The sequence below is a fragment of the Cladosporium halotolerans genome, assembly GCF_011745625.1.
Source record: "Cladosporium halotolerans strain TM138-S3 chromosome Unknown Sca7, whole genome shotgun sequence".
Taxonomy (NCBI): Eukaryota; Fungi; Ascomycota; class Dothideomycetes; order Cladosporiales; family Cladosporiaceae; genus Cladosporium; species Cladosporium halotolerans.
In genome coordinates, this window is record NW_027191458.1 from 421,920 (window position 1) to 444,463 (window position 22,544).

At 54.2% G+C, this 22,544-nt stretch overlaps 7 protein-coding genes across 7 annotated transcripts; 4 read left to right on the forward strand and 3 right to left on the reverse strand.

Annotated features, from left to right (window-relative positions):
• Positions 1 to 26: 26 nt before the first annotated feature.
• Positions 27 to 3,326, forward strand: WHR41_02890 (uncharacterized protein). Its single transcript, XM_069371496.1, has 2 exons — positions 27 to 436; positions 486 to 3,326. The coding sequence occupies exons 1-2, from the start codon at positions 209 to 211 to the stop codon at positions 3,141 to 3,143; spliced, it is 2,886 nt and encodes a 961-aa protein (XP_069231645.1). The 5' UTR covers positions 27 to 208; the 3' UTR covers positions 3,144 to 3,326.
• WHR41_02891 (uncharacterized protein) lies at positions 3,207 to 4,187 on the reverse strand. Its single transcript, XM_069371497.1, has 2 exons — positions 4,074 to 4,187; positions 3,207 to 4,007 (listed from the first exon to the last, which is right to left on the reverse strand). The coding sequence occupies exons 1-2, from the start codon at positions 4,093 to 4,095 to the stop codon at positions 3,310 to 3,312; spliced, it is 720 nt and encodes a 239-aa protein (XP_069231644.1). The 5' UTR covers positions 4,096 to 4,187; the 3' UTR covers positions 3,207 to 3,309.
• Positions 4,188 to 4,339: 152 nt separating this feature from the next.
• On the forward strand, positions 4,340 to 5,274 carry WHR41_02892 (uncharacterized protein). The gene is made up of 3 exons (XM_069371498.1): positions 4,340 to 4,512; positions 4,568 to 4,694; positions 4,761 to 5,274. Exons 1-3 carry the CDS (start codon positions 4,387 to 4,389, stop codon positions 4,826 to 4,828), a joined length of 321 nt encoding a protein of 106 aa, XP_069231643.1. The 5' UTR covers positions 4,340 to 4,386; the 3' UTR covers positions 4,829 to 5,274.
• Positions 5,275 to 5,705: 431 nt separating this feature from the next.
• Positions 5,706 to 9,743, reverse strand: WHR41_02893 (uncharacterized protein; the record flags this gene model as incomplete). The annotated part of the gene is made up of 1 exon (XM_069371499.1): positions 5,706 to 9,743. One exon carries the CDS (start codon positions 9,741 to 9,743, stop codon positions 5,706 to 5,708), a length of 4,038 nt encoding a protein of 1,345 aa, XP_069231642.1.
• Positions 9,744 to 13,272: 3,529 nt separating this feature from the next.
• On the reverse strand, positions 13,273 to 14,810 carry WHR41_02894 (uncharacterized protein). Its single transcript, XM_069371500.1, has 4 exons — positions 14,213 to 14,810; positions 13,931 to 14,140; positions 13,675 to 13,872; positions 13,273 to 13,614 (listed from the first exon to the last, which is right to left on the reverse strand). The coding sequence occupies exons 1-4, from the start codon at positions 14,673 to 14,675 to the stop codon at positions 13,457 to 13,459; spliced, it is 1,029 nt and encodes a 342-aa protein (XP_069231641.1). The 5' UTR covers positions 14,676 to 14,810; the 3' UTR covers positions 13,273 to 13,456.
• Positions 14,811 to 17,350: 2,540 nt separating this feature from the next.
• Positions 17,351 to 19,983, forward strand: WHR41_02895 (uncharacterized protein; the record flags this gene model as incomplete). Its single annotated transcript, XM_069371501.1, has 10 exons — positions 17,351 to 17,669; positions 17,728 to 17,760; positions 17,821 to 18,152; positions 18,212 to 18,379; positions 18,438 to 18,469; positions 18,524 to 18,827; positions 18,918 to 19,247; positions 19,305 to 19,347; positions 19,463 to 19,607; positions 19,660 to 19,983. The coding sequence occupies 10 exons, from the start codon at positions 17,351 to 17,353 to the stop codon at positions 19,859 to 19,861; spliced, it is 1,908 nt and encodes a 635-aa protein (XP_069231640.1). The 3' UTR covers positions 19,862 to 19,983.
• Positions 19,984 to 20,413: 430 nt separating this feature from the next.
• Positions 20,414 to 22,132, forward strand: WHR41_02896 (uncharacterized protein; the record flags this gene model as incomplete). Its single annotated transcript, XM_069371502.1, has 1 exon — positions 20,414 to 22,132. The coding sequence occupies one exon, from the start codon at positions 20,414 to 20,416 to the stop codon at positions 22,130 to 22,132; it is 1,719 nt and encodes a 572-aa protein (XP_069231639.1).
• Between the last annotated feature and the right edge of the window lie 412 nt (positions 22,133 to 22,544).

A 22,544-nucleotide genomic window follows, 5' to 3' on the forward strand; every position in this document is an offset into this window, starting at 1 on the left:
CGCCTGGTCCTTACGCAGCTCCTTCCACGCCCGAATACGACACTTCATTTCCCTTTGCCGATACATACGCAAATGCCCCCTTAGGCGCATTTACGCGACTACGCCCATACTCAGCAATCCAAGTCGCGCTCGTCCGCAGTTGCAATCACCTCTCGCTACCCCTAAACCTTGCACAGGCTCTCTAGCACGCACGGGACCAACAACAATCATGTCGACCTTTGCCAGCTCGTTCTGGTCGACCGACTATGCAGCCGGGCTTGGAGTGCTATTTGGAAAGCTCCAGCAAGGCGTGCAGGAAAACTCCCAGCTTATCACCGTCGCGCGCATGCGCGCCGAAGCTGAGGATGCGTATGGAATGAAGCTGGGTGACATCGAAGCAGCCACGAACAGAATTACCGGCGGCTTCCAGAAGGACGATGGAGCAAGTGTCAAGAAGGTATGCAAGCAGGAAGCCTTTGACTGTGAATACTAGCTGAGCAGCACAGGCATACGAGGGCGTGCGCACCGAGATGTCCGAAGCCTCGCGCAACCACCGCAAGATCGCATCCAACATACGGGAGTTGGTTGTCAATCCCTTCAGCAGGTGGTGCGATCAGCACGCTGCACGGGTCCAAAATAGTCAGGACGACTTGCACAACCGGGTGAAGGCTCACGACCGCCAAGCGGAGACCGTTAGGCAATACCGTAGCGCCTACTTCAATAAATGCAGGAGAGTCGAGGACCTTGACGAGGAGGAAAAGCTTGCTTTCCAGGATCCCAATTCTGCGGCAGCCACAGGATCTCCCAAACCCGGTCCTCAATCTGTGCCGAGCATCAAGGTGGAGGAAGAAGAGTCGGAGGAAGAGCCTGAACCCATCGATATTGGAGACGAGACATATCAGCCTGAGCAAGTCAAGAAGATTCTGACCCATATGCTGGACCACATCAAGCTCGGCGAGACCAAGGTCCCCATTCTCGGCACGTATCAAAATGTCTCGACTGGCGCCGACATTGTGGAATACATCCAGAGGCACATGGGCACGACATCGCTTCCTTACGCTGAGCGAATTGGTCAAGACCTGGTCAACAATGGCTTTCTGCGGCTGGTTGGCAACATGGGAAATACTTTTGCGAACAGCAGCAGGATGAATTACCAATGGCGTCCGAAGGTCTTTCAAATTACTGGCATCCCGGAGAAGAAATCAAAGCCTCTCAGCCGAACATCGACCATGGCTAGTCAAGACTCCAGCCCGGACAGCCCTTCGATAGCTGCTATGGGCGACTACCTTGGCGGCTGGAACCCGCTCAACAACGCGCACCCTAACGAGACGCCAGCCGAAAAGCTCCGACGGGAAGCCCGTGAAGCCGACGAGCGGTACAAGGCTGCTGTCAGGAAACTGGACGGTTTACGTTGCAATCTTGAAGAGGCTATCATTGACCATCTGAAGTTCATGGAGCGCTGTGAGCTCGATCGCCTGAAAGCCATTAAGGCTGTAATCCTGGACTTTAGCGGCGCGATCAGCAATGTGATCCCCAGTCTGCAGAGCACTGTTGATAATATGATGCTGTACCAAGAAACTGTGCAGCCTCTAGGAGACGTCCGTTATTTGCTGGAAAATTACCGGACAGGAAGCTACATTCCCAAAGTGACGATCTACGAAAACTATTATAACACGGTCGACGAGCAGACATTTGGTGTTGACATTGAGGCTCGAGCACGGAGCGACAGGAAGCGCGTTCCGCTGCTTGTGACCACGATCCTGACATTTTTGGACAACCAATACCCGGAACTGGAAGGCGATGAAGCTCGCCGCAGGATTTGGGTGATCGATGTGCCTCTGGGAGCAACTCATCATTTGCGCAGTCTACTCAACACCGGAAAGCCCGTGTCGCCTGCACTTCTCGAAAAGTACGAAGTGCCCATCATAGCTGCTGTGCTCAAACTCTATCTCCTGGAGCTCCCGGATTCTTTGGTCAGCAGCCATGTGTATGAGATCGTGAAGACGATTTACGCTTCTACTGCGCAGACTGCCAGCGACAGTGCACGAGTGCAGGTCATTCAGTCCACTCTTGGCCAGCTCAGGCTTGCGAATATCGCGACACTCGATGCCATTGTGAGCCATTTTGCTCGCTTGATCGAGCTAACCAACGCCGACGAGGCCTACGTGACTCAATTGGCCAGTACTCTAGCTCCTTGTATCCTCAGACCGAAGCAGGAGACTGGTCTGAGCATGACCGAGAAGTACAACGTGAGACTGCTTCGCGACTTGCTTACACACAAAGATGAGATCTTTGGCGAGCTCAAGAGGCAATCCAGTCTGGCACATTCCAGCTCGGGCGCCACCCGACCCAATCGTGCCATCAGCACCGACGAGTCCAGCAGGCGCGAAAACATGATTGAGCGTCAGCGTGCTATCGCGGCTGCGCAGCAAGCACAAGGCCTTCAACGCAGTAACAGCAACAGGTCGCGACAACCGAGTCCAGGCCCTACAGGCCGCGTCCCTCTGCCTGAAGGACACGGACACCGCCGCGATCGTAGTAGAGGCCCCGAAACCAGGTTTCCAATCTCCACCGGCAACGTTACCAGCCCTACAGAGAAGCGCATAATGTCTCCAAACTCAGGATCGACAAGGCTGAGCCTTGAGGTTCCATTGAGTCCGCCGCAGACTCGCCAGGTTCAGCCAATGACTTTGCCCGCCTCGCCACCTTCCCAGAGCGGCGCCAATGTTTCAGACGAAGCGCCTGAGACGCCTCCGAAAACGAACGGGTCTCTGCACCAGCCTCCACCTGCCGAGCCGAGTAGCAACGAGACCGATAAGGTTCGTGAGCGCAGTGACACTGGCTCATCCCTCAGAAGCTCTACTCCATTAGGAATTTCTCATGCCGACGGAGACACCTCATCTCCTGCCACGACGGTGTCCGACGGCCCGTCCAACCGCGACAGCGTCCCTGCGAAGCGCGATAGTCTCACTCGCTCTGGCGCTGCCCGCGGCCAATTCACAAGAAAGGGCACCGGCAGCCTGCAACGCCAGAGTGTCATCTCGAAGCGCGACAGCATCGCCACCGAGAGCCTGGTTCAAAGCCCCGTGGAGGCGCAGAATGCAGAGCCTGAGCCAGTCTCCAAGGGCGTGCAGCTCGAAGACAAGCCCATGGATTTTGACTGAGCCAGGCTTGCCTCGATCTGCTGCGAAAAGTTTTACCCGTGTCTCCTAGCTGGTCCTGGGAGGCATTCGTGCTGCGGTTAGCGAAATTGGCCCAGATTGCAGTGGTCTAGTCTTTTATGTAGCCTACGAGTATCTGTATCATGCGAATATCAGAATATTTCATGCCCTAGGGCTCGACATACGCCTGTGGTTTAACTTCTTCCCAGCCTTTCCAGTCCCGAAGTTCTGACTGCTTGGGCTGCCATCGCAGCTCGACCTCGCCAAAATAGTTGGCTCCAGCAGCTGTTTGTTTGAAGCCAACGCTTTCGAACAGAGCAATGCTGCGTGCGTTGGACTGGTTGATCTTCACTCGCAGATACCCCAATGCCCTGGGCGAGGCGTTTCTAGCGTCGTACTCGGCGGCGATCTGCGCCCAAGAGCCAAGGACATAGCTGGTGAACGAGACTAATGCGGCGCGACCATAACCCTTCCGATGCAAATCTGTGCGAGCGATCATGAGCTCGATCTCACCCACGATAGCAGTCGACGGCTTTGTGGCACTGGGAGCCGGCGAAGTCCCGTCATCGTCCTCATCTTCGTCTTCAGGCTCGAAAAGAAAAAGATTGATGTCGCCGATCATTTGTTCTGGGCTATCTTCGATGCCGCCTTTCACGTGTGAGTCATCCGAATTACGCGGAAGGCAGACGATGAAAGTCAATTTGTCGTTGTCGGTTCGCCAGCTTCGTTGCATATCGTACTCCTCTGTGAGAGAAAGAGGCTCTGATGCTGTGGCGGCTTGGAGCTCGGGGTCTTGCATCCACTCGTGGTAGGTTGGAACATGGTGAGCTGAATAGGGCACGAGAAGAGCTTTGCTCGTAGAGAGAGCTGAGTGGAAGATTCAGTCATTCGGCGTCTCATTAGTTTCGAAGTCTTGAGTGGATGATGACTGACCGATGCGCTCGTTGAGACGCATTTTGAAATGTTCAGTCTTCCTGGACGTTCTGAGTTTTCAAAGGCGCATTTCCTTTCTTATAGTGACTGATCTGTTTAATAGTTCCAATGTGATTTCTGAAAACGATCGCGAGTCGGTCTCGTTGAACGACGCATCGGTTTTTGCATTTGACGTCCCAAAGAGGCAATCCCATTCGCGGCTGCTTTCCGTCGCCGAGGCAGCTTCATCCACCAAGACGTCGCCCTGCGTCGCGACAAGCTTGGGCGCATTCGAGACAATCCTCTTGACGTGCGCATCAAAAGCCTCACCAAAATGTTTCGCACCACACGACTAGTTGGAACGGCTACGCGCCGCATGCCTGTTTTCCAACGCCGCCTACAGTCAACACAGCAGCCTCCAGAGCCGCCCAAATCCGAGGAGCCCAAGAGCAACCCTCACGTAAGCGGTCCACGAAGACATTCCAAATGCAAGAAACGATACTGACATTCAATAGCGCGATTTTTACAAGTACCGAAGCCGACCAGTATTCAAGAGCGTTCTGGTCGCCATCTTCACATACCAGGTCTTGTATTGGGGCTGGCTTAAACTGGAGAGCATGGAGACCAAGCATAACAAGGAGGGTACGCAAGAGCATGAATGAGCGCGACGCGACACATTGGCGGACACTGGCTGATCTTGGATGGAAGGCGAACTCAGGTCTATTGAATCCGAGATTCGGCGTCATGCCCAAGGCAGAAAGAGCGGCTCGACCTAGCGTACACGACGACGATTGAGAAGAAGACATGCCGCCATCCTTCATGTCTGGTGGTGGGTCACATTACCTACTAGACCAGGCAGTGCAAGTTCGATTCGAGTGGCCGACTATGAATGTATGCCCGCGCGTGCGCGAAAAGCTGCTGCGGCCAGCCCCTGCACCTAGATTCACCTAGGTTCGCACAAGATGCTGGCACATTGCTCCAACAGGAGACTCCGGAGGATTGTGGGCGAGAGCGCCGAAATGCTCGGAACTTTGCGGCAGCCTGCTACCGACTCACGATCACCAATCTGAGACCGAACTTCGGAATAAGATGTTGGGTTTTGCCCTCAACTTCAGATTAGCAGGCTATTGAGCACCGCTGCCCGGATGAAGGGTCCTCGCGAGGATTACTCAAACCTGTATAGCAACTGTTATACTAAAAAGGAAGAATACTTGTACCATCACTCCATGTCACTTGACATTTTCCATGAGTTCATAAAAGCGAAACGCTGGGAGATCGCCATGTTCCTAGACAGTGAACTTTCACCGACGTCTCACCTACATGCCAATCCGCGCTCGAAAATATATGACGAGGATAGGATTTGATGGAGCATTATGATTGCAGCCGTATTATAATTCTCGTGTATCACTGCCGGAGATGTGGACGTCTTGATGTGCTTGCATTACTCCGTTTGTTCAGACACTATGCTACGCTATGCTACGCTAAGTTATGCTACGTGTATACCTGTGTCAACCAGTGACAACAGAAAAGAACCCAACTCTGCGTCTCCTACCCATTGAAACTCCTATTCCATCCGAGCATTGCATGACAAGCTCCCCAGTGCCCCCCAAAGTTCTCATCCACCAAGCAAGAGACCATCTAGCTAATCAGTCATCACCGCCCAAAGTACCCCTGCCTCTGCTGCTGCGCCGGCGCCAGGCCGTCCGGGCTCTGACACAAGAAAATCGGCACATCCCCGAGATCCACGCCAAAGCTCTCCGCAAGTCTCTGGCCCTTGCGGCGCGTGCCGGTCTCGCCAGTGAGCCTAGTGCCAGCAGAGCCTCCAAAACCGCTCTCCCGGTTCCACTCCCAAGCCAAGCCGCCTGAGTAGCGGTCGGCGAGATTGCTCGAGTGGCTGCTGACGGGTCGAGGGCGGCGGGGCTGGGATTTGGAGCGGGAGCGCTGCCCGTACTGCTGCTGCTGTTGCTGCTGGCGGAAGTTTTGCGGCTGGGGGTCGGGGAAGCGGTGGCGTTGGTGAGGGTTCTTGGGCTTTGCGCGCACGGTGCCGCCGCAGGAGGAGACGGTTAGGGTGTCGGAGAAGATGGTCGAGAGGCCGTCGGTGCTGCTAGCGGGGCTAAGGGTGCCGTTGGGGCCCTGTTTAAGGCCGCCGGGGTGGAGTTTGCCCAGGCTGGCGGCGCGAGACTGCTCAGCTTGGAGGGAATGGGCGGTGGGTTCGTAGGCGTAGAAGTTGCCAGAAGGCGTGCGGACGCGGCCACCAGGGCTACGGGTGCGAGGTAGAGGGGTGTATTGTGAGCTGTAGGCCGAAGAAGCTGCGGTCAAGCCGGAGACTGTGCGAGACTGGACAGGTCTCACAGGGCGGGAAGCAAACGCAGTGGGCAAGTCCTGGTATTTCGGCACGGTGCCGTTCGAGGACGCGCTCGAGTAGGCGCTGTCTGTTCTTGGGATATCAAAGCCCGACGGACAGGCTCCATCGTCGTCGAGCAGACTGCGGTAAAGGTCGGCATGACGGGCGGCCTCGCTTGTAGGGTCGGGGGTGGTGTATGAGCGGGCTGCCACGTTGCCCATTGGCGTGATGTAGCGTGAGACGACGATATCCGGCGACGCGAGTGGAGGCGCAGCGCAGACTTCTGAACCATCATCACTGAAGGCGTACGAGGAGTTTGGAAGATATGTTCCAAGTGACTTTCTGCGCTCACGCCAGAGCTCTGATTGACTTTCGCGGCTCGGCTGCTCTGCTTCCTGCTCTTGCGTCGGCGATGCTGCTTGTTGAATATTTCCGCGGCCTGCAGTGCTGGGCCGGGAGTCTGTGCCTGTCATGCTGGACTGCTCGGAACCCAAGCCCTGTAGTTCGCGAAGGGCGTTCTGCCTCCCCTCCGACTTCGATGTTCGAGCGGCATGTTGACCAGTTTCGGCTTCACGATCGATTGCCATTCTCTCCTCGAGCCTCCTTTCCTGTTCTTCGCGCTCCATCACAGCTCTCTTGACTCTACCGATGTTTGGTGAGGAAGCAGCAGAATTCTGAGCCGACTGCACAGCAGATTCATTCGACAAGTCAACCGACTGCTGGACACCGTCCTTTTTCTTTTTCTGCATCATCTTGTTGGCTTTCGCAGCCTTTGCCGCAACGTCGACGGGAATGTCGGGCATCGGCGGGATGCTGTCAGCATACATGCTGAACGGTCTACGTGCAAGATCGGGACGCGGAAGGGCGGAGGCAGGTTCGGGAGAGCTTTCTTTGCTGTGCCAGCCAGGAACAAAGTCTTCCACCGATCTGCCAGACTTCGGCGGACCGACACTTGGACTTCGGCTGTGACTCTGTGCATTCGATTTCTTGGGCGTCGCCATGCGAGGTCGATCATGGCTTGCAGCGCGCTCGTGGCCAGCCACGTCACGACTCTTTGAGCGGGCGAGTTCGGAAGCCATGGCCTCCGTCATTCCCATTGATTTCGACTTTTGTTTGAGGGGAGGGCCAGTCCGCCAGGTCTCGGTACCTCGTTCCCTGCTACCGCCACGGTCAGGCTGAGCTCTGGGAGTGTCGTATCCTGAGGGTGCGTTGCTGCTTGTCACCGAAGCAAAGTCATTGCGTGTCGGTGTATTGCAATCGGCGGAGTCGATGCTCGCCCGCCGTCTTCGACTGCGACTGCGGCTCAGACTTCGCAAAAACTGGAACCGGCCGCCTCTTTCTGTACCTTCCTGGTCATCAGTCGTTTCGCGGCCGCGAGCATTCGCCGTGCGGCCTCGGCTAGCACTGCGATTGCGCTGGAAAGGATTTTTGCGGGCTCCGGACGGAGCGTTAACCTTCACGTTGCGTCCGGATTCCCGAGAGCCGTCATCCCAATAATTCTGGGTCTCGGACGCGCTGCGGTTGATCTCCTGGTCTTCGGATGGTTGGAAGTATCGTTGGTCCAGTGACTTGTTCATGTCGTCTGACACAAGTGGGCACTCGTTCACGAAAATCTCACTAGTAGGCCTCACGCGGAAGCTCTTCTCTCTCCTGATGCGCTCCGGCTCTGGCATAGGTTTGCGCAGTTTTCGTTTTGGCTTTGATGACTTTCCGGAGCCGTTGGTCGACGTCAAAGAGGTCAAAGAATCATTTGACGCAAGGTTCCCTGCTGGAAGACTCATGCGCTTGCTAGGGGCCTTGTCCCGAAGTCCCAGGAAGGCTGGCAAATCCTTCTTTGGAATGTCTGCTGCAGCGCCTGAAGAGTTTGCAGGGTTGGCAGTCGAGAAGATCTCTTCTGAGGGTGTCTTCGCTGACGAGATGAATTCCGAAAAGGTGTACAAACTACCAGCGTCTCCGTCGGCCTTAGCTGCAAGACCATCCTGTCTCGAAGTAAGATCGTCCCGAGGTACCATGTCGTGCGCGCGCGGGGTCTCTTGTGAAAGTTTCGGAGAAGAGTCTTGATTTTGAGAGGACGCATCAGAAGATCCGTATCCACTGTCGACATTTGAAGCCGAGTCAGGTCTTTGGCTGTTCAAGGATTTTGCAGATTTGATCGATCGGGGCTCTCGTGGGCCTAGAGGCCGTGGTTCGCCAGTCAATTTTGCCCACGCGTGATTTGGTGTTCCAGGCGAGTCTTCGCCCGATTCAGGCTCGCCAAATACCGTACTTAGCCTTGAGGCGAACTGGGCAACGGTTGTCTTTGATCCGTTGAGGCTGCTGCTATCTTCGCTCAGGGAAGCTCGGTTTGACGAAGGTGGCGTATCCGTGTTGTTTGTATGTTGCCGGGGAAATGGCGGTCGTGCGAGCACGAAAGCAGGAGATTCATTGGATGCGCGGTCATTGCTCTCCGGCTCCTGGGGTTCTGCGGGAGTGGCTTCCAACACCAGCGAATCAAGATTCGGAACTTGGTTGACCGAGGCATCCGAACTTCTGCGCGAATCAGATGGAGGTGGTGGCAAAGGGCGGCTTGGTTTCCTTTGTTCGCTGTGGAGTAGGCGATGCACACCGGGAAAAGACTCGGTCAAGGCGGGTTTCGTGCCGTTTGGTGTGAAATGAGGATCAATCGGGCTATCAGAGAAATTGTCGTAAGTTGAAATTGGTTCCAGCTGAGTGGCCTGTCGAAACATCTGTGTCGGATCTGGGGAGGCAGCACCATTGGTAACACGCAGAGTGCCCGTCCGGTAAGCTCCGGTCTGCGAATATTCCTGGTCGCTTGGCGTCGTGGAACGATTGGCCGTGTCATCATGAAAATTGTGTACTACTTCAGGAACAGTTGCGTTGCCAACGGATGCCGATCGTCTCGCAGACGACTGTCGTACTCCTGAATCTTGACGTCGTACCGACTCTGGCTGCCGGACCTCATCGCCCAGTCTCTTAAGCAGATCATCTCCAGGTTCTCCGCGTGTGTTCAACCCTGGAGGCAACTTCGAGTTTCGCTGTGACGGGTACTGAACAGCGCGGTGCTCGTCTCGCGGCAGCGAGCCGTCAATGCCGCTGTCCCCTTGTCTTGCTTGAGGCAGCAACGCCCGATGCAAAGCGACCAGCTCTTCCGGCGTCGCCGTCTTCTTCAGCTCTTGCAGAAGGTTGATCGCAGACGCAATGTCCATGCCTGGAGCTTCGTGGACGACTGAGAGTTGTCGAGCCAGCGGGCTGGGGCTGTTCAGCGATGATGATGCCGATTTCGTGCTTGCGCTGGAGTTGGCAGCGGCAGTGGTAATCGCCTTGGGGTAGCGATCCTTGACACCCATATCTGCGGAGTCGCTAGATGATCGACGGAAGGTTTCGAGTGAGAGCCTCCTTGTGGCTTCCGGAATCTGTTGCAGCTGTTGTTTCAAGTTCTTGGGGCCATTTTTGTTAGTTTCTCGCTGCGAGGGCCTCTTGGAAGACGACGACGAAGACGAAGACGAAGACGACCGGCCAGGTCGGGAGAAGTTTGTCGAGGTATGATCATGTGTCTTCGGTTTCGAAAGCAGTGTCTTCGCCTTTGGTGGCGAGGGAACATAGCCCATCGTGAGACAATACCGCCGTTGGTTGGTTGCTAGGGCGTCGCTGCTAGGGCGGAACTTTATTATCGCTAGCCGTTGGTAGAGAGGTGCAGTGAGGCGCTCAAGGTGACATTGCAGCGACGGTCGGACACCCAGATACAGGTCTCGGTCTCACAGTGTCGAGGAGTGAAGGGTGCCAGGTTGGCGATGTTCCTGCTGCGAGGTTTGCGGATTGCAAGGCCGAAGTATTGACTGACGACTTCCTTGGACGGGCCAGCGATGATGCCAGCGGCCCGGCGCTTCGCCCGCGTTTCAGCTAGAGCTCTGGTAAACCTCCAGAGCAAATGCACCCAAGTGGGGCTCAGCCTCTCCAATTTCGAGGTGTCGCGTTGCCGTGGTCGGTCGTTTCACCAAGAGCGTTCACGAAGTTGGTGATACGCCCGTCCTGTCGACCTGTGTCCGGTGGCCGACCAGTATATACATGTATGTGCAGACCATACGCTTACTTGCATGTTGAAAACTCGTTCACCACTCCGCCGTCCCTCCGAGATCAGCGGTTAGGATGCTGACGGCGCACTGTAAACACAATCCTTGTAGCTTCGGCCGCTATCCACGTACCCTGGCCAACCGCTTGCTCCCAGCCACAGTGTTGCGCCACCCGCGCTATCGATGCTGCGGTGCATGCACAGGAGCTATGAACTCCTCGCGCCAGATCGCCTCGGTCGCTGGCTTCTAACGCTGCAGATCTCGATGCCAATCGCATGCAGCACTGCCCAGTGCATGCTGCTATGCGGATTTCCCACTTCGTGCCCCGGCGTGTCGGCTTTCCGGCCGCTTCCCGGTTCCCAAAGCAGGCTTGCCCGGTTACCAGCAGGTACCCACTGCGCCTGGCCAAGCTTCAGAGTCCACACATGTGCTGCCGCGAGCCCCGAAGTTGGCAGGACTCTCGCGCTAGCACATGAGGTGAGCAGCCGCGTACCGCTGCTGTCTTCTGGATCATGACGACGCCTTGTTGGCCTGACCCCGACTCTCAACCGTCGTTCGCCATTATATTCGGGGTCTGCTATTGTTGACTGGCATGGCCACATGGCGTAATTGTCCGCGGGCATCCGGGCGTCCAGAGTTCCATGGCGAAGTTTGACCTGTCGAGCCTGTGTGTTGGCTTGCCCTGATTGCCTAGCCCTGCTTTGATTGCATTTGATCATACTGATGCGATAACGAGCATCTACACGCGGCGGATGAAATTGAAGGGCTGATCTCAGGAGTGTCCACCGGGATTCATATCTGCTTCCTGCATAGGTCAATATCGCACAATCTGCGATGTCCTTGTTGACACATGTGCGCGCAGATTGCGCTTCCCTATTGTGCGCTCCTTAGGCGCGAGGAGTGTCGTGGTCGCTTCATGCCGATGGCGGTGATGGTGTTCTTTTTCTTTTCTAGCATGCCAACAATGGCTATGGAAAGTATCCGCGGCAGCACTGCTAAGAACTACAGAGGACTCGACATGCCGAAAGCTGTAGCTGCTGCTTATGCTCCTGCTCATATGTGTTGACGCTCCCTTATTTTCCACAGCAGCTCCAGTGGGCTAGCCTGTTCTGGACCCGATATGAACCTCTTATCCTGACGAAGGCGTCATGGTTGACACAAGATGCTGCATCGACCCAGGGACGGAACAAGCAGCCGCTGCCATCGAGGACGGCTCTGCTCAGTGACAAGACTTATCTTTTGGAATTGGGCCCCTCGTTCATGGAAACCGGAAAGGATTGCCGACTTTGTGGATAACGCAATGAGCGCCCTCTCGTACGATGCGAGACTCATACCGGCCTTTGGAATGACGAGTGGTTTGAAGTTGTCAAGAGAGCTTCTCTCCCGGATGTATCGATGGTGTAGTTCTTCGCTGACTTTCCACGGACCTATCACGACGGTCGATCCTGGCCAACCCGTTTGAAGTTGATTTGCTAGCTTGTCAAGTGAGGGCTTGTCGAGTTTCGCTGGCGGCTGTCTGTTTTCCGGACGAGCTGCCAATGTCGGCGACAGCATCGTAATCGGCGTCGACGCCGACTTCCTACCGCGTTTGCTGCGAAGCAACCGATGGGGAGGAGAATGCGTAATGCCATCGAAGTCTCGCCCAATGGATCGAGCGATTTCCGCCTTCCAGTCCGCGGACCACCAGGCCAGGCGGACCGACGGCTTTGCCAGTGCCATTGCCTTCGTTGGAAGATTACTACACGTCGCAAGACATATGTCTGATGTATTGACAAGGGTCTGACAAAGACCAGACCCGGTCACATGCACTCAATGAAGAGGCAAGTGGGGGGAAGTATTAAAAGGGGGCCGGCAAATGCCAGGTCCCAGGAGGCCGCAACACCGACAGGCTCGAGTGAGCAAGTCGGGTGCTGGCATGCCGCAACACCAGCAAGCCCAAATGAGCGAGCCGGGTGCAGGCAGACTGCGCGCACCTCTCACGCTCTGGGGAGACGCTCGAGGGCGCAGTCAGGGGGTGAGCGCGGCACGTTTACTTCAGGATTGTGTGAGCATGGGAGGTCACACTGCTGAAAACCGCGCTGGAGAGAGAAGGAGGAGAAGAGAGGCGGCGTCGAAAAGCTGCGACTTCTCTATGGCAGTCTCGCGCGCGCGCGCGCGCTCTTGGCGGGTCGCGAGAGTGAACAAGACAAAAGCTGTGGGACGGCGGCTCACGCTACAGCGCAGCAACTGGCACAGCCTCTTGTGAAATCTCAATGGCGATTTTACTCAATAGTCAGACGCTTTATGTCTTGATGGCACGGTCTGGGAGATTGGATTGAAAAAAGGAAGCAGCGCCCGTGGCACCGATAGTTGGCATGAGGGTTGCGCTCACACGAGGCTGGGTCTAATAGGTGCAATGTGAAGGGTCACGACCACGAGATAAGGATTCTTTCGTAGGATATCAGCATGCGGCCAAGGCTGTCGACAACGCCGGGTGATCTGGGTTCTATGAGAGAGCGTCGTGGACGACCGCTCTGGACCGCAAGTATCTAGGATCACACTTGTGTCTGTTTCAACTGCTGGTTTTCACGCTGGTGGATTGTCATCACCCTCTCAAGTTTGCGATACGTATCTTCCCTCTCGATTTTGATGGTATAGCTCGTCTTTCTGTCTCCCGAAAAGTCTTCTCTTGTCCCAATGGGGATGACGTGAGATCAGAGCGACTGAGTTGGCGATGTTGTCTTCTAGCCCAAAGTTTGGCCTCATGCGACGACGCTCCTTGAGCGGCAGCATAGGCTCTTTCACTTTGTGGACAGTTACTGGAACGGGCACTTGACAGGTTTTCGGCGAGGATGCTGCGCGAATGCTTCAACAACGCCGATTGCGGATTCAGAGACACAGTCAGGGGTATCAAAAGCAAGTGATTCGAGTATGTGCAATGTGGCCAGACCGATACAACCCATAGTCTATAGAAGCTTCTCGCGTGCGAGCCTCGGGCTTCATAAAATCACTCAACTCTGCCGTGAAGACGAATTGGTGGATGAAAGATCGAGGGAATACCTGTCTTGGGTACTCCTTTCGGCTGTGAAAGGTAGCTGAAATCCCGTGACATTGTCGCTGTCATGGTGTGTTTGGTACCGTATCACAGACTGTTTGAAAAGAATCTTGTCTGCCGAACCAAGGGTTAGATGGCAATCCTATGAAAGATACGACGCTGGATCTGACTCACCAGCTGCACTTCGGAATTGTATTGTGATCACTTTCTCTCGAGATCCCTTCGGACTGTGATGTGCGCCTGAAATTTGGGTGCGCTCTGGTGATGACGCTTGCATCGAGTTGAGGTGCAGCATCCCCCCTTCCTGGTAGGAAATCAATTTGACACTCGCTTTGCTGTCTCCATAACTCTCGGAAGGGTCTTCTCTTGGGACTAAAGGTGTAGTCAGCAGGTGTAAACGTCCTCAACGATGTCTAAAGGGGAGGCTTACGTCGACCAGTGATCCAACAAGGCTTCTGTGGCCTTGGGTTTCTCATTCTAAAAGTCAGTGCAGCAGTTCCACTGCCTTCATGAACCCAGAAAAACAGATCAGCCATGCCGTGGCGATGCGGGAAGGGCTTTCTCTTTACAGAGAGGTCACTCGTGGTTACACAGTACCACAAAGCCCAGGAGCCGATGCTGTTGAGGAGCTTATACCTGTCTATCTGTCGGTCAATCACACACCCTGCACTGGCGACCGCATCTTGAAAGATGCTCATGGGGCGTACGATACCTTCCAGAGAAGTGAAGGTCCAAATCGTATGACATTTCGAGTACTCAGCTGATACGCAACTGCCGTGTCTAGGTGCTTGGTAGCCGCGAACACCTTGAACGTCGGACTTATAGTCTGCCGCAAGTAGTCCAATCAGATTTAAGCCAGGCTCGAATCTAGAGAATGATCCCTCGACCTCGGTTCCTAACATCATGTCAATCATCTCAGGTAGCCAGTATATCCGTGAAGTAGAAGCTGCTGCGTCGTCACGTCCTCTAACGAGTAGCCCACGTTTCGCGCTACGGTTGTCGATATCCGGGCAATCAAAAGCCTGTACAGTATGGGTCACTCTATCAGGCATGGAATGTCTCATAGCTTCATCGTTCCCTGTCAATGTCCACGCACTTTGGGCAGGGTACGGAGAAAGATCAATCGGACTGTCCCGGAGGGAGAGCATCCCGTCGCATGGCTGGTTCATCTTCATGGTAAATTCCCGAGCATTCTCTACCGACCAGAAATGGATGAGAACAGTATTGTTGGGGTGCGTGCGGGAATACACCCGGGAGTGTAAGGTCGTACCGTCCGCCTTCTCTTGACTATCGTGGTCACAATCCGACCACGACAGTAGTACGTGAGTGTCTCGTCGTTCTATGGTGATATCGGCAAGAGGTAACCAGAAGTCCAATCCAACATAATCGCTGCCAGAGAGCAAAAAGACCAGTCGCCGTGTGGAAAGATAGAGATCGGCTTTTCGAGACTCGTAGAGGTGTAGCACAGAAGTGGCAGCAGCAAAGGTCCCTTCGGACGGGTTGCCTTGCAGGATTTGCAATGGATTTTCATTGAGCATTGCTTCAAACACTAGTGTGTCTGCAGCGGAGACTCGCCTGTTCAATGTTGACTCTGATCTTCTGTGAGCAGATTGCACTTGGGATGACGAAGAATCTGTACGTGGCTTCGTCACATAGCCCGAGTCGAGCGAGCCACCAGCTTTCCGCCACATTTGCGGATGATCCCCTACAGATGGGCCATTGGTAGCAGTACTGTGCTCAGACTTCCATAGTAGATGTGGCTGTCGCTGCTCGCTAATAGGGAGGCTAAATTGCTGACGCTCTGGTATGGCGGGAGCGGGAGCCTCAATGCAGCACGGTCCAATATGGCCAGATTCTGGATTGACGGCAGCATGGTCTTGGAAATGCCTCATCAGAGCTTCCGCAGTAGGTCGGCTGCGAGGGTCTCTTTTCATCTGAGGCAGAATTAGAACTGGGCTCACCAGCGGGTCGTCAGCGTGATGCAGCATTATAGTTACCATTTGGACCGTCCATTTAGCGGCCTCTGGCAAGCTAGCGTCTTGTGCTATTTGCCCGAGTCGGCTCTGAAATACATCTGAATCCGCGGCCATCCAGTAGCATATATCTTGCGTGGAACCAGTATTGTTGATTTTCCGACGAACATACTCGAGGAGCTCGTCCACGCTGATGTCAATGAGTACCGTCAGCATTTCTAAGAACACACAGCCGAGCGACCATACGTCGCATGCTTCGTTTCTTGGTTTCTGGCTGTGGGCCTCTGGCGAGAGGTATCGTGGCGTTCGGTTGCGTGCTATGCCTTCGGTTTCGGTTGTGTCTTTGAACTCTGCATCCCTAGCAGACCCAAAGTCACAAAACAGTAAGGAGGTTCCGCTGACGATGATATTTTTGGGTTTGACATCTTTGTGCCGAATCAGTACCGAATGTAGCGATGCGAGTCCAGATACCAGACAGCCAAAGGATAGCCGCAGAATCGCTTTGTCCTCGCTAGAGATTGGCGCGGGCTGAGCCAGCAAGTCATGAAGATTGCGCTCGGCAACGGGCAATAACAACAGGGCAAAGTATATGGAATCGGTGTAACTTGCCACCAGTTGCACAACATGCGGATTTCCAATTTGCTGAGCCTTCCTTGTCACCTCCACCTCGTTCTTGAAGAGGGCTAAGCGCTGAGTCTGGGACATCGTGCCTTCGCACGAACGCCGCATGGTCTTGCGCGCGAAAACGCGGCCGGTTTCACTGTCTTGTACACTCTCTACACTCCCAAATGTGCCTCGAGATATCTCTTTGATGGTCGTGAACGAAGCCTCCACCGAGTTGAAATGCCTCGGAAGCACTTTGTTTGCATGTGTGCCCCCAAAGGGTATCAAATCCGCGCAGTCTTTGACGGCCTCCTGGAGCTGGAGAAGGCGTCGGGAAAAGACGCTTTGCTTCCTGATGATCGGTGGGAGAAGCTCGTGAGTGTATGGAATAGCATAGTCGCTTAGGCCCGCAGCAAGTAGCTCATCGTGCGCGTATCGTCTGTCGGTCAGGTCTTCTTCACCGCTGCCCGTCGTGATGCGAAGCAACACATATAGCCGGACGTTCTCGCTCCATGGCTCCGTTCTTTCATCCGATCGTAGTATCCCTTCCAACTTTTCCCAGTCTTTCTCTGAAAGCACGTCGCTCCTGCTGGCATAGTCTTTCTCAAAAGGCAAGGAGGGCAGTAAGACGCAGATCTTCGCCTCCAAGTGTTCGGCTAGACGCTTTTTGTCTATGTCAGATTAGCACAATGCGCGGCAAAAATATCGACGAGTGCGCAATGCCTTGTTGCAGCAAAGAGAGTGCATACCGACCCATCTTATGGATGATGCACTGTCGGAGTATGTGCTGGAGGCCCGCGGGGGCATGTTGCGCCGATGAAAAGTTCAAAGGCCTATACTTGTTCGCATGTTCAAAGCGAAAGTGAAATGGACATAGCTAAGCCCTCAAAGCCGCACAAGGTTGTCAGTGAAGTTCTACCAGTGATCCGGGTGGCGTGAAATACGAGGCAGCAACACCGCCCCCGATGCCGTGATCTCTCGCATCTGCAGTACCCGGCTCAAGGCAATCCCCCACGGCGGGAAGAGCATACAGTGCATCTAAGCGAGTCCCGTGAATGATCTTGACACACATGCCGCGTGACCTTACTGGATGCCAATTCCAGGCTGAGCCGACCAGGCGACCGGTGTGGATGAGGGGTGCATATGGAGTGCATGAACACTCCGAGCATCGCCACGATGGTCTGCATCTGCGGGTTCAGCCTCGTACACATAACTATAAGTACGGCGGGCGGGCTGCTTGCGCCTAAGGCTTGTCTTCGGAGTACAAAGGCACCATGGTCTCTCAGAATACGGATCAGTTTTTCGAGTTTCAGAACCCGTTCGATGAATGGGACGAGGAGGAGGTCAAGGAGAAGGCTCGGGAATTCGCGCGGGGCAACGGGCTTCACAGCTACGAAGATTTCTTCGTGCGTGGTGGACTACTCAATCTGAACCCGGAGGCATTTCAGAGTATCCGTCAGGATGGCCACAGGCTTTCTCAAGAGGAATGCAATGCTTTGAATGTCGAGCAATGCCCCAAAAGTGGGTTTGACAGATTTCGCCAGACCAGAGGCCTCTATCTTCTGGTCGCTCTCTGTTCAGCCGCAGCAGCGGGTACGAATCGTGAATCACGACCGCATCTGCACTGGATTCGCTGACCTGCAGTTTTCAGTCCAAGGATGGGATGAATCAGCTGTCAACGGTGGTGAGTAAGGCCCTCGGTGAAGCGAAGAACGAGGAGGCTAAGAGACTGACAATACTGTAGCCCAGATATACTATTCGCAGGCTCTATCGATAGGTCCGGATGATGTCAAATTCGGACTCGTCAACAGCGCCCCATACTTGTTTTGTACTTTTTCTTGTCTACTAACATACCCATTGAACTATCGACTAGGGCGGCGGGGCGCTATTTTCGTCACGTGCTTGCTCTCTTTCGCATCCTGCCTTGGACAGGCTTTCGTACAATCATGGCAACAGCTGTTTATTGCCCGTCTACTACTTGGCCTCGGAATTGGCCCCAAGAGCGCGACGGTTCCCATATATTCCGCAGAATGTGCGCCAGCGAAGGTCCGTGGTGCTCTAGTGATGATGTGGCAGGTATGTTCCACCGCAGCTTGGATGGCATTCAACCAGGGTTACTTATTTTTCCGCCGTAGATGTGGACAGCGTTCGGAATCATGCTTGGATACGCTGCAGGGGCGGTGCTACACGATGTTGCTGGCAGTGGATCTGAGTTCCAGCCTAAAGATTCAGAAGGCAACCTTAGTCTTAGCCACAGCTGCCCTGACGACTCTGGGGAGTCCAATTTACTTCGTCTGGCTTGTGTGAGTGAGCTTCTGCTTTGTGTGCCTCACTAATGCTATGATAACTGACAGCAGGTAGAGCTGGAACTGGAGGCTCATGCTGGCTAGTCCGTAAGTTCCATTCGGAAGCTTAGTCTGGGATATATCTGACTCTTGTCACTTCAGCATGGTATTGCCTTTGATAGTCGCAGCATACGTCTACACTCTCCCGGAAAGTCCAAGATGGCTGCTGAATCGTGCCCACAATCACCCTAATGAGCGAAGACGTTACGAGGAAGCCTTCGACTCACTGGTTCGACTCCGTCCCACACGGCTACAAGCCGCGAGAGACCTTTTTCTCATACATCATGAGCTCCAACAAATTGACTACATTGCCGAATCTTCCAAGAGACCGCTGGCAACACTCTTCACCAATGGCCGGAGCGCTCGCGCACTGTTTGCCAGCGTAACATGCATGTTCTTCCAGCAGGTAAGTCCTCGCAGGCAAACGAAAACTACCGAAACCGAATCCTCAACCGCTCGATCTGTTGGACATGCCTTATGCTCATTGAGTTTGTAGTTCTGCGGTGTCAACGTGATTGCCTATTATAGCACGATAATTCTTCTTCGCGCTGGTTCTCAGCCTACACCGGCTTTGCTTGGATCTCTCGGATTCGGCGTCATCAATTTCGTTTTTGCGTTTCCGGCTTTTTGGACGATTGACACCTTTGGCAGACGAAGTCTACTATTAGCGACTTTCCCTCTAATGGCACTGTGTCATGCCCTGATTGCCATCGCATTTGGGGTCACAAAATCGAACGAGGATAGTCCTCTCAGGATTGGGCTCACTATTGCGAGCATGTACCTCTTCGGCATCGCGTACAGTCCAGGAGAAGGACCGGTTCCGTTTGTATGACTGGTCCCTCAAAATAGCGGATTCTCGTTCATCGTCTGACCCGGCTCTCAGGTGTATGCTGCTGAGAGCATGCCGTTATATAATCGTGACATTGGTACGTGTCTGCTCGACTCCAGCTGCATCATGGAAGTGCTGACAATTCGATGCGCAGGCATGGGCATAGGTGAGTCTTGTCGACCTGAGTACATGAATGACGCGAAAGGCTGAAGCGTTGGCGCCAGTGACATCCATCAATTGGTTTCTAAATTTCGTGATTGCGATATCTTGGCCACCACTCTTCAAAGCTTTCGATCAGTATGGAGCTTTCATATGGTACGCCGGGTGGTGCATTGCTGGCGAGGTGATTATACTCCTGTAAGTACCGTCAAGGCTTTTCGAGCGTGGATTCCTGCTGACCAAAAATAAGCACTGTGCCAGAGACAAAGGGCTTGACACTCGAGGAGCTCTCGTATGTCTTCCGTGTTTCAACGGCCAGGCATGCTAGACTCGGCATACAGCAAGCCAGAGCTGTAATGCGATGGTGCCTATCGCCCAAAAAGAAGCTGAGTGTTCCAGTGTTGGAGAAGCGAGCACCGGGTCCTGATATGGAGATGATGAGACATGGTTAGGTCCATCTGATCAGTTTCATTCGTTGTCAAGCTGCCCAAAGATGGGATTTGTGTTGTTGTGGCTTTGACCAGCGTATTGCAGCGTCCTTCACTTCTCAGAGAATGAAAGATTCTGCACCGAATGAGCCAGTGGAATCGTCTGGTGATTGTTGGCTGTGCGTAATTGGTTGCCAGGACTTGGTATATTGGAGCAACCCTAATCTCGCATGCAGGGTACGTCCGCAGTGGTTAGCTGGGTGAAACTGAAACGAACTGCGTCCACGGTATTTCGTCATCGTATCTTCTGAATATTCGCCGCAGCAGCAGCTGAGAAGATGGACCGGTGAATCCTAGACCACTATAGACTAGCCCGTGCTGATCATGCAGACTGCTTGGGCGCAGCCAAGTGGCGCAGCCAGCACTGCCAACTCAGTCATCTGCAAGTCCTACAAACTGCAGGTACATATTGAGGGTCGTGCTCGGACGGGTAATCAATTCCTCCATCGTAACATTGCGTGTTCATAAATTAGTGCTCTTCCACAAGCTCTGATAGCAGCATTACACCTTCCGAAAATGGTGACAGGTCTCGAAACCGCGGCTTCGGCTCTTAGCGTCGTCTCTCTTGCTGCCCAATTGTTCAATGGGTGTGTGGAAGGGTACAAGTTGTGCCACAGTGCTCAGAATATAGGCAAAGACGGCGGCAGACTGCACACGAAGCTCCAAGTACAATGGAGTAGGCTCGTAGCTTGGGCTCGCAAGGCTGGCCTCCCCAACGGTCCATTCAAGCGGCTTCAATGGGACTCAATCATACTTATCCTGGGCCAACAACAAGAGCTCCTCCGCTCTGCCAAGGCGCTGCATGAGCGGTATCGGCTGAGTATTGGCGATGAGCAGCCGCTGTTGCACAACATTGCTGAGCATCCCTTTTCAGTCGAACCAGAGGGCTCCAGATATGAGACACCAGACATAGTCGAGAGATTGAAACCACTCTTTCTCAGCACACACAGTATGCGGCAGGATGCAGCCAACAGTATCCGCGAGCATAACGGCATACTTCGGAGAATGACATGGGCTATTAAAGACAAGGAGAAGCTGGAAAATATCATCTCGGAAATCACAGGTCTGAACAGCCAACTGGTCGAGTTCCTGAACGACTCCGACAAAGAGGTATTCAGTCATGAGATTAGCACTCTCTACCGAGCCTTAGTCTCGGAGTGTAAGGCCACCGACGAGCTTGATGTGGTCCGTCAATCGATGCCGCCAGATGCTCCCTCGGCGATACTCGCCGCTGCACATGTTAAAAAGCTACGCCTCGCCCTCAAATTTGCCAGAAGTAGTAGCGGGCTCTCCATCATGACGGACGGTTCTTCGACTCACGTAGAAGGCTGCAAACATTTTAGAGCGCAAAAGCTGATGGCCAACCTGGAAGAAGAGTCCTACGGAACGCGAATCACGACTTACAATCAAAGTGTGGTGATGGTGGAGTGGCGGACGATCACGGCCAATTGGGAGGCTGTGAGGGAATCCCTCCGTGATCTCGCGATGCTTCTTCAGCAAGCGGACGACTCGTCGTTCCACAGCTTGCCCTGTGCAGGATATGTGGATATCCAGGAGTCTGGTCGCTTCGGCTTCGTATACGATGTCACGGAGCTGGCCTCGGGTGCTGACGCAACATCTATCTGGAGTCGATCACTGTTTGACCTCATGCCAGGCTGTCGATTCGTCTCTATGGTAGATCGAGTGCGTATCGCATGTGACATTGCAGAGGCAGTGTTGCAGCTTCACACTGCCGGCTGGCTTCACAAGGGAATTTGCTCAGAGAACGTGGTGTTTGTCGCAGCTGCAAGGTCGAGCCAAAGGGAGATCCTCACAGGGAGACCGTATCTATTCGGGTACGGGTATGCGAGGCCAGACACAGTCAGCGCCGCAGTCATGACCGAGATGCCTGTGACTGCCACCAACCGAGACCTCTACCGACACCCCAATGCCCGCGGCGAAGCGAGGCATTCCTTCCAGACACGCTTTGACATGTACGGTCTCGCGTGCGTGCTCACCGAATTAGCTCTCTGGAGACGTTTGGAGGAAATCTTGGTCAACTATCGCGCGTCGACGCTACAGCAAAGGCTTCCGTCCTTGAACGAGCTTTCCAGGGATACCGGTTTCCAGGAGGAGCTCTCATTCCATGTCGGGCCAAAATTTGTAGAAGCTATCGCGTTGTGTCTTGATCACAAGCAAGATGAATTAGTGGAGATGCGTGTCCTAGACGCATTGAGATCATGCAGAGAGTCGTGACGCTGACATCTATTCCATGTATTTCGGTATCTATAGATCGCTCAGTCAATAATGCGAGTTTCGAACGCCCGCCTGACGTGTCCACCGTTCTTCATAGAATGCGTACGTTTGACGCCAATGACATCAGCGGATGATCGACTGAGGGTGGTTTGACGTCGCATTGCTGTCTGGTGACGAATATTGTTGTTTGTTCATCAAAGGCAAAGCGGTCGCGGTGTTTACATTCCGCGCACACTGAGGTCCATGCTTTGCCCACTTTTCATTGGTCAAAAAATGTCCGATCTGGGGCCGAGCTTGTCTCAATTTAGCGTTTCAAGGGTCTACGCGTGGCTCGTCCCAAGCTGCCTGTTGATTCCAGATGCCCCTTGGCACAGCGTTCCTTTGTGCTTCGTAACACAGCATCGCCGCCGTC